We start from the raw sequence: 27,162 nt of genomic DNA, 5'->3' as shown, positions 1-27,162 counted from the left end.
TGCGACTGTCAGTGAGAGTGAGAGGTTTAACTAAGGATGTTCTTATCCCAGGAATAGATTACCTTATCTGTAATTCGCACAAATTTTGAGAATTTTGAGTCCTCAATGCTCTTCAACTTTGTACTTGTTTGGATTTACATCTATTTTGATTTGAGCGTCACTGATGAGTCTTATATAGACGAAACGCGCGTCTGACGTATTAAATTATAATTCTGGTACCTTTGATAACTGTTAGCGGTCTAAAACCAGGTTCAATCCACCATTTACTACATTTGAAAATGCCTGTACCAATTCAAGAATATGACAGTTGCTATCCATTCGTATGTTGTGTTTTGTCATTTCATTTTACAATTTGATTAGGAACTTTCCGTTTTGAGTTTTCCTCGTAGTTTAGTGATTTTTCCTACATTTCGTCGGCTTCGTCGTCGTCGTCGTCGTCATCCTTGGTGGCGGCGTACACAAATATTCACTCTGTTGTTAAAGTTTTTGAAATTTTGATAACTTTCTTAAACTATACTGGATTTCTACCAAACTTGAACAGAAGCTTGTTTATGATCATAAGATAGCATCGATAAGTAATTTTCGTAAAAATAAAACTTTTTTTCCCCCTATATTACTTATAAATGGACTTATTTTTTTTCTGTGGGGAAACATTGCATTCACTCTGTGGTTGAAGTTTTGAAATCTTTTAACACTTTCTTAAACTATACTGGGTGTGTACCAACTCCGACAGAAGCTTGTTTATGATCATAAGATAGTATTAAGAAGTAGATTTTAAAATAAAAAAATCATTTTTTTCCGTATTTTACTTTTAAATGGACTTAGATTTCATTCCAGTTAACGTTATATACAGTCTGCAGTAACAGTTTTTTTTAAACATTTATTAGATTCATAAACTATCCTTGATTTTTACCAAACTTGGACAGAAGCTTCTTACAATCAAAAGATAGTATCAAGAGGAACATTTTTATTGATTTTATTCCTCATTTTTGTTGGGCCAGCGATTTACAGCAAAAGTAGGCGAACCACTAGGTTCTGCGGAACCCTAACACATTTTTATTTCATGGCACTGAAGTTTTATTTATAAGACATCATGAGTTTTAAATTAATAAATTAAGGAATGAATTAAATTATACAAAGCGATTCTTGTTGTAGTCACAGAAAAGACAACGATTCTTTATGCGGAAATAAAACTTCACAACCCATCACACGAAACTATCACAACACCATTGGATCCCAGTGACACAGGACCACAACCCGTCAGATTTACGAACAAGAACAACCTCAATGCTGCGGAAATTGAATTTCGGGGCAAATTTTTAACTTCTGGAACACCACCTCCACACGACACAACTGGCGATACTCATTTTGTGACAGATTTCGACTATGGTATTGTTTATGGACAAATGAAACTAGAATATATAATAGGTAAAGATGTTTTAAAAAACTTTTCATTAATAAAGCTACTGAAGGAATTAAAAATAATCTTTATACCCCACGCAACGAAGTTGTGGAGTGTATAATGTTTTTGACCGGTCTGTTTGTCTGTTCGTCCGTCCAATGTCTGTTCGTCCGTCTGTCAGTCCGTCAGTCCTGTTTCTTGTCATCGCAACTCCTCTGAAATCACACAAAAGAATTTCATGAAAACTTTTCAGCTAATAAGGACATACTATGTAGATGTGCATACCGACAGGAAATTACGATTCGATTTTTTAAGAGAAAGGCCCTTTTGAACTAATTTGCTTTAATGTACTACCGCAATAGTATGTCATCACAACTCCTCTGAAACCACACAACAGAATTTCATGAGACTTTATAGATAACAAGGACATACTACGTAGATGTGCATATCGACAGGAAGTTACGATTCAATTTTTTTCCGGAGTAACGCCCCTTTGAACTTATTTGCTTTTTTAAAATTTACTTCTGCAGCAGTTTGTCATCGCAACTCCTCTGAAACACACAACAGAATTTCATGAGACTTTGTAGATAAGAAGGACATACAACGTAGATGTGCACATCGAGAGGAAATTACGATTCAATTTATTCCTAGGAGTAACGCCCCTTTGAACTTATTTGCTTTTAAAAAAAATTACTTTTGCAACAGTTTGTCATCGCAACTCCTCTGAAAACACACAACAGAACTTCATTAGACTTTGTTGATAACAAGGACATACAACGATACAACGTAGATGTGAATATCGACAGAAAACTGTGATTTTAATTTTTAGGAGTTACGCCCCTTTGAGCTTTTTTGCTTCAATGTACTTCTGCAACAGTTTGTCATCGCAACTCCTCTGAAACCACAAAACAGAATTTCATGAAACTTTATAGATAAGAAGGATATGCTATTTAGATGTGCATTTTGATTGGAAATTATGATTAAATTTTTCTACTTATACAATTTTTTTTTACACTTATTTTATTTGATTGTGTAAAAGAGCAGTCAGATTAAATAAATAATATTGTGATTTATTATCCCTTTTATCTGCTAAAAATCATTGTCGCAGGAAAAAGAAAGACAAGTAAACTCGATACGATGGAGTATCGATCGAATTATGTCAGGAAGGGAGTTATCACTGTGTTTTAATTATTTCTTGAATCAAATTACAGGCTCGAGTACCAGTACCCACACATTCAGCTGTCCGTCAACGGAAGATTATCCAATTAAAACAAATTACATTTGTTCAAGAACAAACACCAACAACAGTGCAGTATCACTTCCTACATTCGGTCACAGTGATAGGTAAGTTGTGTATTCTTTTTAAATATCAAGAATATTGTTGCGTGATTGTCCACTGAACTTTCTAGTTGTACCGTCCATATTTTGTACTCCAATATTAAAGAGAAAACAGTAATTTTAGCTGATCAGACTGACAAAACAAATCTTGTTAACCATGTTTAAACAGATGTAACCATGTATTTATTTTAATATCTAAGATAAAATCAAATTTGGATTAACGTTACATATGTTGCAATATTTTGGAATAGTTCAAAGGAAAATTGTTTTAGAGGGGCGTTTAGATTTTATGTAGAAAGTAAAATTCCCAAAATACTAAACTCCGAAGAAATTCAAAAAGGAAAGGCCATAATAAAATGGCAATATCAAAAGCTAAAACACATCAAACGAATATATAACAACTGTCATATTCCTGACTTGGTACAGACATTTTCCTATGTAGAAAATGGTGGATTAAAACTTGTGTTTAGCTAGCTAAACATCTCACTTGAATGCCATTCGCATTAATTTTCATTATATATTTTACGATATGTGAACAAAATTAACGGACATAATAGGTACAAATGTAAAAATAGGGGTACAACAGTCAACATTTTGTTATAATCTTAATCACTTTAAAAAAAAATATGTAACTTAGAAGCACAACAGGCATATTGAAAAGCGCATGAGCAAAAATTAGAAATCAGACTACAAAAATCTACCATGGCACAATAACACAATGACGGGAAGTTTTAATACAGCACAACGTCGTATGCACCAAATAAAAAATAACCATTCAGACATAATACATAGTACATGAGAAAAAATGAATTACAAGAATACAAAAATTTTCACAGAACAATAACCACAATGACACGATGTATAGGTAAAGAGAACTTCATATGTATCAAACAGAATACATATAGATTTGCTATACAAAAAAGATGTGGTATGATTGCCAATGAGACAACTGTCCACAAGAGACAAAAATGACACAGACATTAACAACTAACGGTCACCACACGGTCTGCCACAATGAGCAAAGCCCATGCCGCATAGTCAGCTATAAAAGGCCTCGATATTACAATGTAAAACAATTCAAACGAGAAACCTCACGGCATTATTCATATAAAAATGAACGAAAAACAAATAAGTAATACATAAACAAACGGCAACCACTCAATTACAGGCTCCTGACTAGGGACAGGCATTTACATAAATAATATGGCGGGGTTTAACATGTTAGCGGAATCCCTATCCTTTCCCTAATTTTATTGTGTTATTGCTTTAATTTATAATCAAGGAGGCGATTGTTTTACCAACTGATAAAAAATCTTGTCAAATACACGTTTGTTTACCAACTGAGGAATTGTGTTGACCTCCCAAAATTCCTGATAGAAAAAAATCAGCAGCCGAATGTTGTTATTAATGAGAACTGGAAAACTAATATATTGTAAATTTATTGATTGTTAAGTGGATTGATTATTATTTAAAAAAAACCCGGACACAAATGTGAGACTAACTGTCTGAATTCATATTTATACGTCAATAATCAATAATTACTACGTTGCATCATTTGCATTAGTACAAACCTCGTAATATTTTTTCTTGTTTTCACTTATTTAGTAATGTTTTCTTTTACAGATTAATATATAAAATCGATGTAAGAAACGGTGGTTTCCTGAAGTACATAAACAGAGAGACATCCTCGACAATTAAATCGTATCTTTCAGGACAGACTACAACTATAAGCTACACAGTACAATGGGATTACGTAGTCCCATATTTTTCTTGTTTTCAGCTACACGGAACCAGTTGTACTGTTTCACCAATAAATATACAAGATGTAACTGATCAGGTAAACTTCTCATATATTTTATGATAGTATGATACTACACCCCTAACGGGATGGAGTGTGCCTGATATTCATATGATGAAGACATACTCTTTCAATTAGTTTTATTTGAAGTCTGGTGCTTGCATGTCAATTACCTGCTAGAAGTCTGTTGTTATTTATGTATTATTGTCATTTGTTTATTTTCTTTAGTTCTTTTTCTGAAATCAGACTCGGACTCTGAACTGATTTTAATGTGCGTACTTTATTGGTTTACTTTTCTACATTGACTAGAGGTATATAGAGAGGGTTGAGATCTCATAAACATGTTTAACCCCGCATTTTTGCGCCTTTCCAAGTCAGGTGCCTCAGCCCTTTGTTAGTCTAGTAATATATTTAATTTTAGTTTCTTGGTACAATGTTGAATTAAGTATGGCGTTCATTATCACTGAACTAGTAAAAATATTTGTGTAGGGGACAGCTGAAGGACGCCTCCGGGTATTTCTAGCTGCATTTAAGACCTGTTGGTGATCTTCTGCTGTAGTCTGTTAAACAAAATATTTAACTAAATTTTTTTTTGAAAGGACTAAAGCATAAGTTAAACAAAATATAGCAAAAAAAGCAAATGCCAAGGTAAATTTAGAAAGGGGAGTCCATTCATGACTGACAGAATTGAAATGCCAGCTATATTTATCAATAATCGTATGGAAACAGTTGACATTTTCCTGATTTAGTAATATTTGTAGTTGATAGAACATGCATTAAAGTTAAACTTACCTTTATATATATTTCCCAATATTTTTGATTAGGCAGCCAAAAATGTGTAAAAATACATCTCAGACTTATTAATGAAACATACATATAAATCTGACGTACCTTGACACACCTGGATTAGGGAAAACAAAAGACGAAAACCTAATAGCTCGATGCAGAAATACGATAAAAAAGGACACGATATATTCAATGGCAACAGGGAGTAAACTGGATGGCATTTTTTTTTATTCTTCTGTCTAAATGATTTCCGTACAATCACAATATTTAAAGTAATTATTGATAAAAAAAATTATGTTTTAATGAGATCATTCATTTCGATTTTTTTAAGTACTCACATATCAGAGGTTTAAATAATCAATCAAATATTTCACAAAGTAACACAATATATTTTAGAACATAATTACGTTTTCATGGGAACAGTGGACAGATGATTTGGCTGGGATAGATGAATACGAGTTTGACGTTTTCCATTTACAACCTTATGGTGACGTTCTAATGGAAGGAGACAAATTTACCACATCAAATAGAACTTTGTCATCTGTATTAGAGGTGAAAATTAAGTGATTTGTTTGTTAATTTGAATTTTGCATTTTATTGTTTCTTTTGAGATATTGAGATATGGAATCAGTCAATACAAAAATTGTATATTTCAGTTAACATTCTTTGGAAAATAATCTAAAAAAATAAAACAAGTAACCGCACTTTTTTTAATATAATTTATGCCTACATTGATCAATTTGATAACAATAATATTTGTCTGAATCCTAAGATTTGTAGAATGAACTAGTTTATAAGAATACAATGAAATAAGAAAAGTGGTTTACTCTGTATTTATGGATTGAACTAAACGACTCGAATGAAATATCTACATTCACCTCGGATATCACTGTATGTATTTCAGTTGAACGACGGTAGGTAAAGGCTATGGTGGCATACATCTGCAATCACTATGTCAACTTTGATGTATATGCCACCACAGCAATGAAATTAACGGTACCAATTTTCTTGCACCAGATGCGCATTTCGATAATACATGTCTCTTCAGTGATGCTCGTGGCCAAAATATTTGAAATTCAAAGCTTATATTAAAGATGAAGAGCTATAATCCAAAAGGTCCAAAAAGTATGGCCAAATCGGTGAAAGGAATCAGAGCTTTGCACGAGGGAGATACATTCCTTAATTTATAATAATTTATAATATTTTGTAACAGCAAATTTTAATAACACAAAAAATCCGTATTTTCATGCCAGGACCGAAGTACTGGCTACTGGGCTGGTGATACCCCCGGGGACTAATAGTCCACCAGCAGAGGCATCGACCCAGTGGTAGTAATAAAATTAACGGTGCCAATTTTCTTGCACCAGATGCGTGATGACTTCAAAGTTGTTTCCTTTGATTTAGTTTACATCTCCTTTACATGCAAAATTTAACTAGAGTACATAGTTATCAAAGGTACCAGCATATACAACTTTTGTCATAAAAAAATAGTCAAATTTAACAAAAACATGTGAACCATTTAAGTTTATGTCAAAATAATGTCAAAATACATACACCAACAACTTCTAATTTCAGAGTGAGTTAAATGTGACAACACCAGGAGTGTATTCCATAATACTTACAGCTTTTGATAAAGCCGGCAACTATAAATCCACCAGATCTTTATTTTTCTTTGACGACAATTCAATTGTGGAAACAACATCTGGTACCAGAATGATAGTCACCGAAAGTACTGTGGAAACAGATTATGAATGGGTAACTACGGAAACCAGTTTACTACATGTCACATGGCCTGGGCGTTTTAAAAATGAAAGACATGATATATATAAATGGCTGCATAAGATAGAAAGCAACAGTCATGTTGATGACACTTATGATGATAAATTTGGAAGACGAACTGTAGATTGGTTTACAAATATTAAAGGTACATTTGTATTTCCGATTATTAGTTTTTTCGAACTGATCAGTAACGTTATTGTATCAGTCATGCTAAATATGTATTTTAAATGTTTATAGAGAAATATTAGTAGTCAATCATTATATTAGTGTTAAGCTCGTTAAAGGCAAAATATGCTATGTAGTTAAATATATAGTAATACATATCAATAGAATTTTATCAGGTTTCTCTAAAAAAAAAAAAAAAAATAAGAATTAATTATTATTTCAAACCCCATGACGGCGATTTTATTGCGACAACAATGTGAAATTTGAATAAAATGTGTTCACTTGCAATCCTTCAATTGTTTTATTTTTAGGTGTGATAAAGTTTGACATCAACTTTACAGTGTCAGGACCTGATGTTAAATCGTTTCAAGGTTATACAGATGTACCAAACATCTTACAGGAATCGGAGACTTTGCCTGTCATGTGGGAAGATGGACAAAAACTGGACATAAGCGTAAAGGCTACTGACATTATCGGGGAATATACAGAAGATACAATAACAATTTATAAAGACATTTCCAATCCGGAAATAGAAAACCTTTGGTTATCATACGGAAACAAAACTGAATTATTTGTTCATCGGTTAGAAGACTTATCATCAATGACGTAGGTTTTTATTATATATTTAACCGTATATATCAAGACTGATATTCCATAAATAAAGGCAACAGTAGTATACCGCTGTTCGAAAGTCATTAATCGATAGAGAAAAAAATCCTGTTTTCAAACTAAAACCGAGGAAAAACAAATCAACTATAAAATGAAAACAACGAAACAACAGAAATACTGAAGTGAACAAAACAACCAAACGACAACGATAAGATCACAAATACATTTTCCTGACTTGGCACAGGACCCCCGCCAAACCTTACACTTTTATGGCAATATTAGATATAATATAAAAATTACACCATAACATGACAGAAATACAGTACAAATAAATGCAGAAACATTCAGGGCATTTATACACTTGGCTTTGTCCTTTCTAGGATTTGGTCCTATTTTTTGTTGATGGATCAAAACCTTATATTCAGAAGCTGTATTATAAATAATGGACGTTGCTCTCATTTTTTTAATATTGGTCGGGGTGTTAGACAAGGTGATCCTCTATCTCCATATATCTTTATATTATCTTAAGATCTTATGGGTGCTGCACTTAAAAATAACCCAGATATAAATGGTATGAAAATAAATGATTCTGAGTATCTACAAAGCCAGCATACAGATGACTCATGTGTCTTTTCAGACGAGGATGAGCAATCTTTAGAAAAATGTTTATATACTTTAGAAACATTTTCTGAGTTTGCGGGACTTAGGGCTTATTTTGATAAAACCGAAGCCATATGGATTGGGTCAAAGATTCACTTAAGGGATAAACTAACACATACAAGAAATTTGAAGTGGAATCATTCAGGAAAATTTAAACTTTTAGGAATAAATTTGATCTGTTCAGTGAAAATAAAACGCTTGTAAATTTTGTAGAAAAAAAAAATACAGAGCTTACTTAATTCCTGGGTTTATATAGATTTAACATATATGGAAAAGATCACTGTCATTAAATCACTAGCTCTACCTATTCTAATTCAATCATTGACAGTTTTGTCCAACCCGCCTGATGATAAAATAAAAGAAATTCAAAATATTTTTTTTAGTTTCTTGTGGTCAGGAAAACCAGATTAAAAGAAAAGTTATGATAGGGTTATTTGAAAATAGGGGGTTGAAAATGCCAGAAATAAGATCTTTTTGTTATTCATTAAAGATGACATGGAAAGATAAACTTTTAGACCCCTTGAATATTTCCCCATGGAAAATATTATTAATAGATCTATACAACAGATTAGGAGCAGACCAAATATGGTTGTATCCAAAAGGTTTCTTCAAATTTTAATAATTTCTGGAAAGATATTTTAATTAACTGGAATATCCAAAACACTGTCAATAATGTCACTGCTGAAGGGACCATGAAACAATCCATATGGTTAAACAAGAGTTTGAAAATTTATAATAAAACTGTCTTTTACCAGAGTTGGGTTGAATCAGGAGTTGTCTATTTAGGTGATTTACTTGATGAAAACAGTATTTTTTTTCCTTTAAAAGAATTCTGCAAAACATATAATCGTTATATTAATTTCTTGAAATACCATTCTTTGCTTCATATGATACCAAAAGACTGGAAAAATCTAATCACTACTTTAGAGAAAATTACGCGCATATCTAACGATAAATTTGAGTTTATAAAAATCGATAAAAAGTCTTGTTAGTTCTTTTATAAAAAAAATTGTCAATGTATACAGAGCGTCTTACAGAACAAGAAGACAAAATGTGTAAGGAACTAGGCACTCATATAGAAAATTGGGATTTCATTTATAGTTTACCCTTATGTTGCACTAAAAACGACAAATTTAGTATGTTCCAGTTTAATTTTTACATAGAACTCTCGCTTCAAATGCCTTTTTTTTTAAAAGAAATATGGATTAAAAGAAACTAACTTAATATGTAGTTCTGAAATGAAAATAAAGAAACTATAAGTCGCCTCTTCTGGGAATGTACCCGAGTTAAATATTTGTGGTTAGAAATTGTAGCACTTTTTCTAGTTTAAATAATTTAACTTTAATACTTAATGTGGAAAATATTGTTCTTGGGTCAGAGTCTTGGGATGTTTCCCTAAACTTTTTCACTATTCTGGTTAAAATATTACATTTATACATGTCGCTTTAAAACTTCATTACCGACTCTTACAGGTGTCATAGCTATGATTAAAAATTCCTAACGAATAGAAAAAATATCTACCTCTTTTTACAGATCCCCTAAATCAAGATAGTAAATGGGAATTAATTAGAAAACTTAGTTCACATGTGAGAAGAGATCTTTCTATTTTGTACTTACTTAAGGCTTTGTAATAGTTCATGAAGAAATAATAATATGTTGTTGCACATCACAACTGGACAGTGATTTGTATGCATCTTAAAAGTACTATCTATATTGTTCTATATATATTGATATATGTGTACTAGTTTTTGTTTGATTGTATTTGAATTATCTCCCCTTGACTAAGGTTGACATTCATTGTGTGATTCTGTCCTTCATGTTATCTGTTAATGATCTCTGGTGGCCTCTCCTGGTACCTCTCATGTTTAACATCATTGTATAGGCACTGATGCATGTAGCTAGAGGAGAAGGCTGATGCCATCATTAACCTTATCAGCATATTTAGGTATTCTTATCCAGAGTGGTAAAGGATGTGTATGATCGAGTATAAAATTTAGGACAATTTGCATAACTAACTTTTTAATTTTAGATCTATATCTATATCTGTTTATTTATGTATCACAGTACTTGGTGTATTTTTAGATGAAATAAAAATAAATTACCAAAAAAAACCCCATTCAGGACAGATAAATACACCAATAATCAATACAGTAGTATATTTCGAAAAATAACCCCCATTCATGCATACTACCAAATTGAGATCTTGAAATGATATTAAATGCAGGCTAAAGTAGTATATTGCTGTTAAAGAAGCTATTATATTTAATGCGTATGAGATCCTTTTTAGAGACTTATGAATGTAAAATATAATAATAATCGTTTTATTTCTGATAAAGGTTCGAATGGGATACTTATGATTACCATAGTGGCATACACAGTGTACACTGGAAGATTTATGATAATTACACGGGATCTGACGTACTCCATGGAAGTTCGCATGTAACAACACAAGCAGATGCTTCTGTAATATCAATTAGTAATCTAAGTTAAAGTTTCTATCAATCTTATATGTCTTTGCGGTATTTTCATTTCAGGTCAAGAAACAGAAAATTGGCTATGCCACAGCTTTTTCAAAAAAATTGCATACAACTTTGGCTCGTTGAACAATAAATGAAAATCGTAATAATAATGCATTGATATATTTCATTATCTGAATAATTACTTATTAAAGTCTTTCGAAATAGGTAAACATTTGTATAGAAAGCACATAAAACCATTTTTTTTCTTAAAATCATCAAATCTCCAATTTTTACTAGGTAAGTTTTTCTTGATTAACAATATAGTGTTGATACATATAATTTCTGTTAAAATGACTAAAAAAAAAATGCTCGTTTGTTATCTGATAAAGTGGTTGCCTAGTGACTAGAAAAAAAGACAACAAATGACTTTTAACCGCCTGCAACGCTATAACATTAGGATTATTTTGACGTGTAGTATACCGCTGTACGAAAAGATATATACATTATTTTTTTCCCGGTTTTTAGTTATAGTTAAACACGCAATAGTTTTATGGAAAATTTTAGAAAAAACTAGGATAAAGCTCATTTACTTAAACTTGACTTTGATATTTATAATGTATTGTAACGCAACACAATCATGTAATCCGTGTAAGTACTAGCCGATTTCTAAATTGTAGTTATATTCTTGACAACTCTTTGTCAACAGTAATAGCAAGCCTTACGATTGAGTGTAAAACATTTTCCTTAATAAATATATTATTCTTTGAAAATTAGGAAGTCTTTGATATTTGATATTTATATTTTCTAAGTTTTTATTGAGAGATGTTTGCTTTTCTTCCTGTATCATATAACTGAAAAAGCGAAAATACCGTTAGGGGTAGCAAAACTATTTCGATTACCGAGAATCATTATCATACAAAAATTTAAATAAATTGAAATCAAAACTGCCCTCCTAACACTATATAGAAAGTATAGATTTGGTGACACAAACCCTTGTAAAAGAATCCAGGAATGCAGTTACTCCTCTTGATATTCGCTTTAAAGATGTTTTGTATTCTTTGTTCTATATTATTGTTTCTGAATGCTTTATTTAGTTTCTTTCTCATCTGTAAGTCGCGATCATATTTGTTTTTATGTGGTGAAGTTGAGTCAAAATCACGGACCGTACTCAGACAAATATAACTTGTATTTTATTTTATAAACTGAAACATATCAGACAAACTAAAAGTCATAAGTTAAACAATATAATTGAATTCAAATAAATATATCTTCCAGCAAATAAATGTAACTTTAATGTCATATTTTTGCAACAAGGAAATGACACTGAAAATAATGTTAAATTAAAATTATCAGGATTTTTTTCTTCAGAATGTGACTTCTTGTGAACACAAATATCAGAACTCTCCTCGTGGACCCGATTGCTATTGTACCATATATCATGGATGTTTCCATCGACATTTTCATGTTAAACCGGAAATAGTGAACGGAACTGGTTTAACTCCCGGGAAAGATAAAGGTGTTCATGACTCTGACTATTTCATAGACATTACAGTTGTCAATAAAGCCATGCTTTCGTCAGTTCTATCGAAAAAAGTAAGTTAACTAAGTCAATCTTATAAAATAAATCAGTAACGATTACAAAATGTTCTTCATATATAAATGAAACTCTGTCAAGACTAAGAGTCGACATTTTGAACAGCAGAAACCATCAGTTACATTACATTGCAATATTTAAAAGAAATTAAAAAATAAATCAACACAATTATGAAAGAGATCGGGGTTAATAATTTATTATGTCATCACATTGGAAACTACAGGGAATCTTACCTTTCGACAATGGTATACAGTTTATTGCCGAACTTGTCTGTACAATTCTAGGAAATACAAAACACCTAAAAGTAATTTAGACCTGAATTTCAAGTGGTTAAGATAGCTACTTTCATGGTATTGATGTTTCGACGTCCTCGTTATCCGTTTGAAACCAAGATATTTTTTATAACTGCCTTAAAATTGACTTATCCTAATCTATATTTTACGTTATTGCAGATAACTATTGATATAAGCCCACCACAAGCAGGTACTGTCCATGATGGATTACCAGGTAGTCCAGAAGTTGATTTTCAACAGGAATTTAACCTGAATTTCTATTGGGATGGATTTTTTGATCCAGAGAGTGGAGTAAAATTTTACAAATATGTCATATCTGACCATTGTTGGGCAAAAGAAGACTTATTTGTCAGCATTGAGGTACAAATACTACTTGACAATCATACCTCATCTTTTAATTTTGATGCGAATATTGGTTTTACGATTGGTAAAAAATCAAGTAAGAATGTCTAATATATCTTGTCATTATTTTTATCTTTTTAAGCTGTATACTTAGTTACGTTAGTTATGAACATTTCGAATATAAAAGAGTTTCAATAAAATGCGGACATGCGCAGTTTTATGAACAAACCTTGTGATATCTGGGATTTTATGGATTTCTTAAATACGTCATCCAACTTCTAACTAAGCTTGAAAAGACAATAACAATCAAAACCTAAGAGTAAACAGAGACTTAAAAAACCAAAGGACATTTACATCAACAGAAATACTGTAGTCAACACTCCGGTGTTGACATGAATATCAATAATGTGGTCATTTTATGAATTTCCTGTTAACAAAACTTTGAATTTTTCGAAAAACTAAGGATGTTCTTATCCCAGGTATAGATAACCTTAGCCGTGTTTGGCATAACTGTTTGGAATTTTTGGTCCTCAATGCTCTTCAACTTTCTACTTGTTTGGCTTTATAAATATTTTTATATGAGCGTCACTGATGAGTCTAATGAAGACGAAACGTGCGTCTGGCGTACTAAATTATAATCCTGGTACTTTTGTTACTAATCATGAATAATAAATAAATAACAAGACGAACTCCAATAAAAATCAGGATTGAAATCAGGTGCCCCAGAAGGGTAATCATTTTCTGCACTGTGAACGGTACCCGTCTTGTTATTTCTTTTATTTGTTCAGTTCGGTAATGAACATTTTAAAAACCTTAGAATTACATTTTTTATTATATCAAATTGAATATATATTAATTACATTTTCAGTTGATATCATATTATTGAAATCTTTAAATAATGTTATTAGTTGTTTCCTGGTCGTATTCTTAATGCTTACTTCAATCTGACAATTCTGAAAATGCCTTTCAGATTCAAAAAGTTAATACATTGGTAATTTTAAAAGTTTTATGAAATGCGACGAGAAATTTTACATATCCCTTAATTTTCAGGTTTAAGGTATACATCTCTTAGCTTACCAAGGTATAATTTCTGTTTTCTGTTTCATTTTATATCATTGAATGATAGGTGTTCTATTTGTATTGCTTTTCATAGGGGAAAGAAACATATCAAACAATTACGAATTACGTCGCCAAAAAAGAAGGAAAATATTATATGACAGTAGTAGCTATCAACAGTGCAAATGAAGCATCTGATTCAGTTTGTTCTGATGGTGTAACAATAATGACAGACACACCAGCTGTCACAAACTTTGTTTTACATGAAGCTAGAATAAGTCCTATGCTTGTCAAAGACACCAGCAATACACTGTGGATTATTGGGGAAAATCTATCTCGGATTGTTGTGAACGATACTTCTATTTGCAGGTATGCTATCAATGTAACAGCGATTTGTTCAAGTTGATTTTTGTTCATGATTGACAATACTTATTGTCAAATTCTTAAAATTATCATACCTTTAAAATTAATTACAAATACCAGGAACATGAGAATACATCAGTGGCTTTTGAAGCAAGATAGATAAGAATCAAAATCAAAAACAAGAGATTTTAAAGTAGAAAACTCAGAAAAGTTGTGGTAATTACGCCCTAAGCCATGTATACATACGAGAAAAAACAATAAAAAAGTAAACGTATTAGAATTACATTAACGGAACCAATTGTTCTGCATAATTATCGTCAGAGATACATAATGCAATAAAAAGGAAAATGCAATGCATACAACTAAATTTGAAGAGACATAAAACAAATAAAAAAAGACAAAAAAACACCTGGAACATGGAATGTCAATAAAACATTTTATATATTATGTGACGATGCTTGAAATAAAGTTTGATATTTTACTTAACAGTGTTGTTTTCATTTTTTAAACCAATGCATTTTTTTATAGCCACATCACTTCAATAACAGAGGATATTCAATTGTTGCCAGAAGCAGATACGATAGATATAGTTTGCTCAAACTTACCCACAGTATCTTCACCGTTTATATCAGTTCTACCAAGAACATCACAGGTGAGTAGTTTTTGTATATAAAAAAATCAAAAATGTTTAAATTGGAATCAACGATAATTTGAAAATACATGTATATACATGACACATACTTAAAGTTCTCTAGCAGAATCATATAATTTTACATGGTACTCAATAATACCTTTAAATACAAATCTTTAAAGAAAATATATTTGTTGATATACATCTTAATTTCGACATTTCTTACAATAACTGGGATGGAATGAACAAACAATGATGTAAAATCTTATTTGTTGACAGGGTATGCATTTGGGAATCACTTGTTTCTTAGGGTTCCATATTTTGGATATTTTTTTTAATAGTAAGTGTGATGACCACAATTACGATAAAAACATTAATAGTGTCAATGATTTAACCTGTAATTCAGGAGCATTTAAAATCACTCCTTGTTTTTACCTTGGATTCGCGCTGAAAAGTAACCTAAAGTAGAATGTTGTTTGTCTGATTGTCTAGTTTTTAGTGAAAGTCCTGTTTGAATTGCAAATTAATCCAACTATCAAAACATTTGAAAACCATAATTTTCTGATGTCTGGTAATTATATAACTTTTCTTGTGAGAGATGACTGTAAAATCAGTTTGGTTTTACATACCGTCTTGACACCTTTAGCCCTCAAACACAATTATTGTGTATTTTGTTGTCGTGATCATTAATTATTAAGATATTTTTATCAATCTTTCAAGCTAAGCATGAAATGGGATTCAAATATGGATTATATATTTGTTCACGACTACCATATAGGACTGTCATCTACAAAAAATAATCCTGCTCCAGATATTTTACCGTTCCGCTCAACCAAACATCATAGACATTTCAGGCTTAATCATCCAGACCTTACTGAAGGGACATTGTTTTACATCATCATAAAATCTACCAGTAAAGCCAATGTCGATGGTATTCAGGTAAATATATTAGATTGATACTTTTAAAACATTATTAATTTACCGATGGAATATTTGTTGTAGTATGTTAATTAGGTGAAGAATTTAGAATAAAGTACTTGTCGTTTTATCGAACATTATTTAACTGCAAAATGTTAACACAATTAAAAATAATTTATGTAATGTAGGTCGTCGTCTTTTCAAATTTAAAAAACAAAGTTTATCTGAAACAAGATGCATGTCCGTAACATAATATGATGTAAGCAATAGCTCATGTAATAAGTTTACTAATTACGTAAACATAAAGCTGATTAAATATGAATAAATACACATGATTACATAGTCGCACCAGATCAAATTTCAGTTACATTCTGTAATCGTAAATAAACATACATGCATGTTCATTGGAAGTCGCTGATGCATTTAAAAAAGCCCCTTTTCACCTAGCATGAAACGTTTCATATTAGTTGGGTATGGTTTAATGAACTTGGTACTCAGCACAGCCGAGCAATAGTCGTAGAGATACATTGTATATTTATATTTTCTCTTTCCCAAATTTCAAAACTCAGATAACCTAGTAAGAATGACCCAAAATACTTTCATTACACGTCGCAGAAAAAGGATCTGGGATTTTTAGCTCACCTGGCCCAAAGGTCCAAGTCGTCGTCCTGTGTTAACTTTTACAAAAATCTTCTCCTCTGAAACTACTGGGCCAAATTTAACCAAACTTGGCCACAATCATCATTGGGGTATCTTGTTTAAAAAATGTGTCCGGTGATCCGGCCAACCAACCAAGATGGCCGCCATGGCTATAAACAGAATATAGGGGTAAAATGCAGTTTTTGGCTTATAACTCAAAAACCAAAGCATTTAGAGAAAATCTGACCGAGGGTGAAATTGTTTATCAGACATTCCATTGTTAGGTTGCTGCCCCTAAATTGATAATTTTCAGGAAATTTTCCTGTTTTTGGTTATTATCTTGAATATTATTATAGATAGAGATAAACTGTAAATAGCAATAATGTTCAGCAAATTAAGATCTACAAATAAGTGAACATGACCAAAATGGTCAGTTGACCACTTTTAAGAGTTATTGCCCTTTATAGTAATTTTTTAACAATTTTTCGTAAATATTAGTTATCTTTTAGAAAAATCGTCTCCTCTGAAACTACTGGGCCAAATTAAACCAAACTTGGCCATAATCATCATTGGGGTATCTAGTTTAATAAATGTGTCCGGTAACTCGGACGACAAACCACGAAGGCAGCCATGCCTACAAAATAGAACATGGGAGTAAAATGCAGTTTGTGGCTTATAACTCAAAAACCAAAGCATTAGAGAAAATCTGACAGAAGTAAAATTTTTGATCAGGTCAAGATCTATCTGCCCTGGAATTTTCAGATGAATCGAATAATCGGTTGTTAGGTTGCTGCCCCTGATTTGATAATTTTGAGGAAATTTTGCTGTATTTTTGTTATTATCTTGAATATTATTATAGATAGAGATAAACTGTAAACAACAATAATGTACAGCAAAGTAAGAACTAAAAATAAGGTAAGATGACCAAAATAGTCAATTAACCCCCTACGGAGTTATTGCCCTTTATAGTCAATTTTTCATAAATTTTGTAGATTTTCGCTAACGTTTCCCACAGAAACTACTGTTATAGATAGAGGTAATTGTAAGAAGCAAGAATGTTAAGAAAAGTAAGAACTTCAAACACATCACCATCACCAAAACACAATTTTGTCATAAATCCATCAGTGTTCATTGTTTAATATTCACATAGACAAAGGTGAGCGACACAGACTCGTTAGAGCCTCTAGTTAACTAGCACGATTATGATTTTGCACAGGAATGTGTACCTGTACCAAGTCAGGAATATGATAGTTGTTATCCATTCGTTTGATCTGTTTGAACTTTGGATTTTGCCATTTGATAAGGGACTTTCCTTCTTGATTTTTTCTCGAAATTCAGTATTTTCGTGATTTTTACTTATTTTCTTATAATCAACATGTGAACAAATGTCTCATGAAAAATTAACATGATTCATTTACACTAAAGAAAATGTCATATCGTATTTTAAGACGATACTAAATTGATCCTTACTATTTAACAATCTTCTATATAACAGGGAACATTAGTGTTTTTAATCTAGAAAAAAAAATCTTCTTATGTTTCTGAATATTTGATTTTTATAGAGTTATGGTCCTGTTGTAATAGACGTAACAGCTCCAGTGTTTACTGGTTCACACATTAATTTGGAGTTAAAAGATAAAACACTTATTGCTAATTGGACCAGAACAGCATTCACAGATGGAGAGGATCCTCATCCTCTTACGTATCAGTTTGCGCTAGGTTAGTATGAAAAATAAGAGCATTTGCAGCAACCTAAGATAGATGGCAGCAGTGAAAACATTGTGTACTTCATCAGTATAAGAGAAAAAGATGAGTTGTTAAGCTTGGGTCACACATTCACGATTTTTACTGCCGTCCTTGACATGACCATTTCTGATTAAAAAAATCAAAGTCTGTATCCTGTGAATCGATCGTGGATGGATATTCAAACCTAAAATTCAAATTTGAAAAAAAATTAATTTAATAACGACAACAATCACATATTATTCAGGAAGTGTCGATAATTTAGCGTTTCCATGCGAATTTCGTCCGATTATCCCGTTCACAATCCGATTCTAATCTGATTTGTATCTGTCATATGGTAAATAACGACCGAATCTGTCCCAAAAGCGTCTCTATTATACCGGCATAATTCACACAGTGACTAGACGATGAACCGACGCTGACAGAAGAAGTCCGTTAGAAATATGTCGTCATATTTGGAATTTACAGGTACTAGAGGAACGTGATCCTATCCTCTATAAACGGCTTTGTCTCACACCAGTCGTATTATGTTCTGTAATTCTCTGACGTGGGTATGATTTTCGAATTTCGTGCTTATAACGGGACTTTTCCGTAAAGGTATCGGCAAAGTCGGTTCGCATTCGACAAGATATGGATGCAATCTGGACTCAATCGGCAGAAAAATAGAAATGACAAATTTTTGTCCAGATCATTCACTTTCCACAGGACACCGTCCAGAAAACACAGCACTTTGTTAGAATATTGATCCGAAACGCAAGAATCTGTCACGACATAGTCCCGGTATGTAACAGGTAGCACCTTACTGTCGGTGTGTTTGATCACTCTCCGGACTATTTACGATCCTCAGTAATTTGTTACGAACTTACATGACTGCGTTCAAACAATTATAGGACATTTCAGATAATTGAGTATAGTAGTCCGACTTTTACACTTTTTGTGTCTTAAAGCTGTCTGGTCTCAAACGGGAGCCATTATTGGAATTGTGTGACCGTCGATAAAGCGCATATCCGAAATATATGTTATCTTTGATCTAATTTATCTTTTACAGAAACATAATTTTTATAAAAAAGTTAAAGAAAGTTTATAACTATATAATTTGTAGATTATGAAGAATAATACGAAAAGAAAAAAATCATTTGGAAATATTACAATACAATTTTGTAAGAATGTTAGAGTAGACATTTTGTTATATTACTCGTTCTGTTTTATTTATCTCTGTTGTGGTCTGTGTACTATTGTTGACTTTGCCCTTTCTCTTTATCATCCACAGCATTATCGTCATCTTCGACTTGTGAGGTTGAATGTCCCTTTGAAATCTTAAGCATCGGTTTTATTTGTTAAAATGAATCTATCGGGCAATTTAAGCATGACAACACATCATCTTCGATTCATAGTGCCTTAGTAGAAAGGCAAACATGTTGATACTTTTTTGACAATCTTTCAAATTCTTGTAAAAAAAACCTTCTACGATTGAATCCACTATATATCTTCTTTTGAATCATACACTTACCAATTTACTTATATTTTCCGTTAGGTCATTCTGCAAGTGGAACAGACGTTTTATCTTATCGTCCACTTCAGTACAATACCAAATGTATTAGGACAGAACCACCTGACTGCACAGCTATTGACACTTCGTCACTGGACTGGTCATTACACGGACATCACGATTACTATGTCACCATTAAAGTAACAAATCTAGCTGGTTTGTCCATAACTAAGACATCAGTAGTTTATACACACGACATACAGTTACCGTCTGCTGGAATAGTGTATGACATAAATCCAAACAGTGGCAATGATAGTTCTTTAAAGGTAATAGCTACGTATGGGTTGAATCTTTTTAGGAAGTCTCCATGTACAAACAAACTCTGTTAAACTGACAATCTATAAGTATATCAAGTGTTTTTAAAGGATCAAATAGTTGATCATTGATCATTTCTAAATTTACAGGCGTAATAACCGATATCATTGTCGAAAATTTGGATTATTATATCCAATGTTAATCAATTTTTTTTCTCCTATTCTTTTAATCAAAATAAGAATAACGAATCGTGCTTTTTTTTTTAAACCTTTCTGTTAGTGATTGAAATCTGGTTACTGCGATAAATATATCCCCAAACAAAATATTTATTATATCAGTGGTTAACCATGTGTTTTCTTTCATTTATTATTTTATGATTTATTATTTCAGGACCTTATTGACATTGATTTTTCTGTTAAGTTTGATTCCCTGGCTGCAGAATGGAAAGGATTTTATCATCCACACTTATCTTTACATTATAAAGTCTGTGTTGGAACAGTGAAAGGGAATTGTGATGTTACTACAAAAACTAATATTGACAGTTCGACCAATCAACATGTATTTGATAACTTGCTGCTAAAAAACTTTCAGGTATGTAATCATTGTATTATAGCTAAAATATAATATATCGATTACAAAGACATTTCAATGTATCCTACGAAGAATGAAGTGAATCGCAAGAACTGGATTCTCAGATTGAACATGAGTCGTCTGCTATGTATGCATCTCGGAAACCAACCATATGTGGGTATCAAAATTAATCGATTAAGTAACAGATTAAGCGACTGTCTTGGTATCATCTACCGATCAAAAACTAAATCGCTGCTGAGTTGAGACACATACATATCTTAAACTAATAAACGATGCTATACATAATCACTCTTTTAGCCTTGTTTTTGAAAAAAGTAGCATGCCCCTTATAATAAAGTCCGGCTCAATATGCACGAGCGTAACGTATTCATTGAGGAGAGAAATGTTAACGCCATACGATTGGGCTGAACGTATGCTATTGAATTAGAAAGTTGCAATCATCATTTGCGATAATTCCGAGGAAAAGAACACTATGTGATGCAGACCTTCTTGTTTCATTTGAATCGTTTTTTTCAAGTTACTCAAGTTCACAAAAGATGTAAAAAATAAAATAACAAAATTACTACTAGGGAAATTCAAATCGGAAAGTCCGTGATCAAATGGCAAAATCAAAAGCTGAAACATGGATATCAACTGTCACATCCTGATTTGGTACAGGCATTGTCTTAATCTGATAGCTGAACCTCTGAATTGTATAACAGTTGAATAGAATTCTATTTTATTGACAATTATGTGTGAATAAAACAAACAGACATAATAGATAAAATTTCCTTAAAAAAGGGTACTGCGGTTAAAATTGTGTTAGAATCATAGTCAGTCAGCTTTTCTAACCAAGGGTACGGTTTTCAAACAAAAGATGGCGCAACATTGATGTCACAAATTTGGCTTAATCTGCCAAGTGGATAGAGGAGGAGATTGGAGCGTAACCCTTGGCTATAAAAACAAACAAATATGTATCAAACAAAAAACAACAAAAAATGCATAAAGACAAATAACATAAGCAAACACGAATTACAAAATACAAAAAATGTACCATAGCACAATAACACAATGATACGTTGTATAAGTAAATACAGAGCCAGAGCCAGAACTCAGTAAACATAACCAGGTACATTAAGGAAGACAAATTATGATACTGACATTTTTTTTTATCAATTAATATAAAAAAAGACCATAATTCTAGAAACAACTCGGTTTGCTCTTTCTGGTTCTTGAATCCAATTCTCCATAGAAAATTACAATCGTTTATGGATATTGGAAAAACATCTTCATTTTGAAACATGCGAATATATTTTTCCATTTTCCATTTTATTTTACTTTCAGAAATACCACATAACCGTTGAAGCTGTTACCAAAATTGGTTCTATCAAGGGATCATCAGACGGAATCACCATAATCAACAATGCCACAGAGATATCTGGAGTAACCATTAATGATGGGTCTTTATGCTCAGGTGTTCTATTCTAACTCACTCTTAATTAAAACTCCCAATTACTTGTTGCTATTGCAACGGTGATGTCACAAGTAGAGTAAGATTCAATCCCTTTCTGAGATGTTCGACAACACACGAAATACTATTCACGATAGTGTACCGTTGTGCTATAAAAATCGAAATTTGATATCTTTTTAACTGATGGTATTGTTTGTGTAAGTAGTTTAAATATTTACAAAAGAAATATATGGGACTACCTGAATATGTTTCTATTTTCTTCTCATGATTACACTTTAAACAAAATAGATAGTGAATGCGTTTCTTGACAATAAAAAATAATATCATTATTCATACTATACTGTTTTATACTGCGATGTATGTATATCAATATCATTGAAAAAAAAATGTCAAAAATTTTATATTTTTAAAAGTCAGTGTATTGCTTTGTTGCAGAACCAGTTGTCTTAAATGGAAGCCATCATAGACGGGTAAGTCTAAGACATTAATGATGTTTATCATTAAACTTTGAAAAATAAAATATAAATAACAGGGTAAATGGAGAATGGAGAAGATACTTTAAAAAGTAACATATAAAACACAGTCTTATAATAGTTGACAACATCATGCCAAACAACAGTAGTTTTATAAGATATAAAAAAATAAGCTTATACATCCATCAAAAAGAAACAAATCAACGTTACAAAATGATGGAACCTTATGATTTCGAAAATAGAGCGACCGCATACATCTTTAACGTAAGCGTCACGTGAATATAATGTATCACCGGCTATGCACAAGGTAAGTGTCTCGTGAATATTATGTATCACCGGCTATTTACATCCACAACCAGTCATTATAAAATTGGCACACTCGGGTATATAATACAAGCGGGAAATTATAAATAAGACTTATTTTCGAGTATCTTAAGACAAAACACAGAAAAAACCTGTTACTTGTAAGTTGAGACATAAACACATCATATAGGACAACAAATCATTCATGGAGAACGTAATAATTATGATTTATCAGTTTCAGTCGTTTCTTCTTATAATTCTGGTTGCACATATTTTGTGTAATTTGCACAAAAAGGCCCTATTATTTAAGTTTGTACAGTGCGAAAGTGCACGACTTACATAAAAGTGAGATGTATCAATAATTGGGAAGATGAAATCATCACGCTTGAATAAATACGTCCTTTGTTAGTCTTGTATATTTTGTATTTTAGTTTCTTTTGTATAATTTGGAGTTTAGTATGGCGTTCATTATCACTGAACTAGTTATATATATTTGCTTAGGGGCCAGCTCAGGGACGCCTCCGGGTGCATGGATTTTTCGCTGTATTGAAGACCCATTGGTGTTTTTCTGCTGTTGTTTGGCCTATGTTCGGGTTGTTGTCTCTTTGATACATTCCCCATGTTTTTTTTTTATCAAATTCATTCTATGTCAATATTGAGGACTTAGGGACGACATCAAAAGATCAATAAATGATTAAAAGCTTAATTCAAGTAGTTTGGGGGTAGGGGGTTAAACTTGCTTCAAGTTTTGTTTATCCTACATCGATTTTACATATATCCATACGGGTCAATCAATTTTTCCCAAGTTAAGTTAAGAGGGGGGTAGGGGTAATTAAAAAAACTATCTGAATTAAGTTTTTTTTATCCTACATTGAACTTTTGATGTCGTCCCTTATACTTATAATAATCGATGATATTATTCAAATCTCGACGAAAGACAAGTAAAAGTCGATAAAGTAACACGTAGAATCGTAGAACACGCTGAATTTAGATACGAAATACGAAAACCTAATTTCTTTATTGAAAATTGAATGAAGACTTACCAATAACGTTACCAGTCCATAAACATATTTAATTGTTTTACATTATTTATTTTTTACAGGATATAATTTCAAGATGCGAAACCGATATAGATTACCAAACCTCGACTACAACTCTTTCAGCTAAGTGGGAAATTCCGGACGACAAACTAAAACAAATTGTTAGAAACGCATATTGGAGCATTGAACAACGATCTCCAGTTGGAGGTATTTTTAAAATTTGTTGAGAAATGAATTATTGCATACTTTGTCATCAGTTCAAATAAAGAGATAATTTATGTCAAAGCATATTTCTTTTATATTGGCTATTATATACTAAATGTTACATACATATTGTTTACAGTGAGCCTTTCATTATATCTCTGTAGATATGTGGCTACGGTACAGAGACTTCAGTTACATAGGAAGCCAAAGTCATGTGATAGTGAATGAGTTAGACCTACAGCCTGGTTTGTCATACAGATTTACTATAAAACTGTGTGCTGATGATGTATGTTTCCAAGTGATCAGCAGTAATGGTGTAACCGTTGTACCGAGTTACCCTGTAACTGGTTCTATGGATGTGAAAATAGAAACTCAAAAGGTGATTATTTATATTTAAAGAGAAGGAGTGGTGATATCCAGGGAAAAAACAAATCACTGATAATAAGGAATAGTAGGGCGCAATAGGCAATAGAGCAACAAATCAAGGAAATCATGAAGGGAAATGCAAGCCAGTAAATCAGGCCGTTGGTTTTTCTCGGTTGTATTGTTTAACATTATGTCTTTAATAACTGACTAGGGGTATAAGATTAAGTCGATTCTGTCACCTATAGTTGCTTATATTTTGATTCTGATTCATTCTTATCAATTTGAAATCATACAACATCCTCCTAGTTTCAAAGTGACGATTTGTTTGTGCAATATTGATAAATATTTATGAATGATCTAGCCTTACTTACGTTAATTATAATTTTCCACACAAAAGGCTTGATTACTGAACATTTTACACATGTTGCCTCAAATTGACGAATATTTAAAAAAAACAACACGTATTGTGCACATCGTGTATAATTAAAATTGGACACATATAACACGGGTTAAGTAACTATTTTATTCCTGGTGTTTTAACCTATATATCACAAACGTTTGATAATAATAATTTCAGCTCATAGTGACCATTGCGGCTATGTATGACCCCGATATAGAAGACAGATTGGAAGCAGTAGATGCAATAGGAGTATATGAATGGGCTATAAATGGTGGTTTATACGGAGATGGCTTGTTTGAAAAGTGGACTGAAATAAATACCATTAACAAAATTAACAACACCCATGTAAGATAAAATAGCCTACACATATTATTTGTTGTATGATATTCTTTAGAATAATAGTTGTAGAAAAAATAAATGTCGTTTAATTTTTACCTTATAATTACCTAGAATGCAAGCTTTCAAGTAACTGCAATTGGACAAGAGTTGAAATGTAACATAGTACAAGGATTTTTGAATTCTTATCGGAACTCATGTCAAACTGAGTTAACACCTTGATGATCTGATCCATTTTTCTATTAGGTTGAATTTGATATAACATTGTCCGGCGAAATAGATTTTACGAAGTGCAAGCGTTTTTATATCAGAGGAGCTAATAAAGCTGGAGTTTGGTCTGTTGTATCAACAGATTTAAAACAGTGTCATGTAGTTGACAGCCATAGTCAGATTAAAGCAAGAATCGTAATTGACGCACTTGGTGAAGCAGGTATTTATATTTTAAGGGTGTTATCGGTCAACAAACTTTGAACCTATTTATAGGGCGAAAACAAAGGGACAATTCAACAAAAGATGGTCGTAACCTTGACACATGGAAGTACGAAGAGAAGACAAACAAATGTCAATCATACACTACATAGAAAAACTAAAATCGATGAAAACAAAATCTACCATAAAACTAAGTGTATTTTTATTAAGGCCCCGGAAAGAATAGCACATTATAGCATCAGTTAAAACACGTCGTATTGAACAGAAATATAAATTATTTTGATAAGGAAAAGTTTGCCATAGGTGTCGTAATTAACACAATTAATACGTAGCTCAGGAAAGATCGATTTAAAATCTTAAAATGATCAAACTACACACGTCTACTAGTTACTGATCAATTAAGTTAGCTAGTTCACTGATTATTTTTCGTTAAACACATATTAATACGTGTAAATTAAAACATTTTCATCAAATGTTTTGTTTTTTCAACAATATTGTGCATATAAACTATAATGACACTATTTTGTGTCAAATTAGAGCTATAACATCACATTTAAAAAAAAAGATTTGTTATTAAAAAAACATAAAAATGCAAACTGTATATATGTAATCGACAAACTTCATTGAATAATTATTATATAAATGAATGAAAAAACTTTTTATTGATATAGTCAACGTCATAATGTATACGATGTGAACGATGTAAATACAAAGGTGTATACTTGGTACACATTATTTATACGATGTTGACGATGTAAATGATGTATGCACAATATTAAAAACATCACAATATAAACTTTGTTAACGATGTAAAAAGTGATAGAGTCGATATACAAAAATCAACACGATGTTGACGCGATATTGTCAAAATTGCGATGTATACGATGTGAACGATGTAAACACTAAGGTAAAGTCCTGGTTCACAACGTCTATACGATGTTGACGATGTAAAAACGATATTGTCAACATCACGATGTATACGATGTAAACGATGTAAACAGAAAGGTATGGACTTTATATATATATATTCAACATAAACACGATGTCGACACGATATTGTAAACATTGCGATGTATACGATGTGAACGATGTAAACACAAAGGTAAAGACTTGGTTCACAACATCTATACGATGTTGACGATGGATGTAAATACAATATTGTCAACATCAGGATGTATACGATGTGAACGA

The 27,162-nt window shown here is 31.9% G+C and overlaps 1 protein-coding gene across 2 annotated transcripts in view; it reads left to right on the top strand.

The window, feature by feature from the left end:
- LOC134725650 (uncharacterized) overlaps positions 1 to 27,162 on the top strand; it is an 81,531-nt gene that overhangs the window by 20,325 nt on the left and 34,044 nt on the right. For both annotated transcript variants that reach the window (XM_063589639.1, XM_063589640.1), the window contains exons 8-28: positions 1,156 to 1,428; positions 2,614 to 2,746; positions 4,364 to 4,577; positions 5,721 to 5,876; positions 6,900 to 7,248; positions 7,580 to 7,874; positions 10,874 to 11,000; positions 12,365 to 12,589; positions 13,043 to 13,243; positions 14,379 to 14,650; positions 15,173 to 15,296; positions 15,996 to 16,214; positions 18,395 to 18,551; positions 20,110 to 20,390; positions 20,770 to 20,970; positions 22,294 to 22,423; positions 22,856 to 22,890; positions 24,299 to 24,443; positions 24,605 to 24,819; positions 25,384 to 25,551; positions 25,789 to 25,972. In XM_063589639.1, the coding sequence (XP_063445709.1) occupies positions 1,156 to 1,428; positions 2,614 to 2,746; positions 4,364 to 4,577; positions 5,721 to 5,876; positions 6,900 to 7,248; positions 7,580 to 7,874; positions 10,874 to 11,000; positions 12,365 to 12,589; positions 13,043 to 13,243; positions 14,379 to 14,650; positions 15,173 to 15,296; positions 15,996 to 16,214; positions 18,395 to 18,551; positions 20,110 to 20,390; positions 20,770 to 20,970; positions 22,294 to 22,423; positions 22,856 to 22,890; positions 24,299 to 24,443; positions 24,605 to 24,819; positions 25,384 to 25,551; positions 25,789 to 25,972 (4,104 nt within the window). The remainder of the gene's footprint in view (positions 1 to 1,155; positions 1,429 to 2,613; positions 2,747 to 4,363; positions 4,578 to 5,720; positions 5,877 to 6,899; positions 7,249 to 7,579; positions 7,875 to 10,873; positions 11,001 to 12,364; positions 12,590 to 13,042; positions 13,244 to 14,378; positions 14,651 to 15,172; positions 15,297 to 15,995; positions 16,215 to 18,394; positions 18,552 to 20,109; positions 20,391 to 20,769; positions 20,971 to 22,293; positions 22,424 to 22,855; positions 22,891 to 24,298; positions 24,444 to 24,604; positions 24,820 to 25,383; positions 25,552 to 25,788; positions 25,973 to 27,162) is intronic.

This window comes from Mytilus trossulus, chromosome 7, assembly GCF_036588685.1.
Source record: "Mytilus trossulus isolate FHL-02 chromosome 7, PNRI_Mtr1.1.1.hap1, whole genome shotgun sequence".
In the NCBI taxonomy this organism is placed as follows: Eukaryota; Metazoa; Mollusca; class Bivalvia; order Mytilida; family Mytilidae; genus Mytilus; species Mytilus trossulus.
Note: the sequence above shows the minus strand (reverse complement) of the source record. Positions and strands in the feature narration are given on the sequence as shown.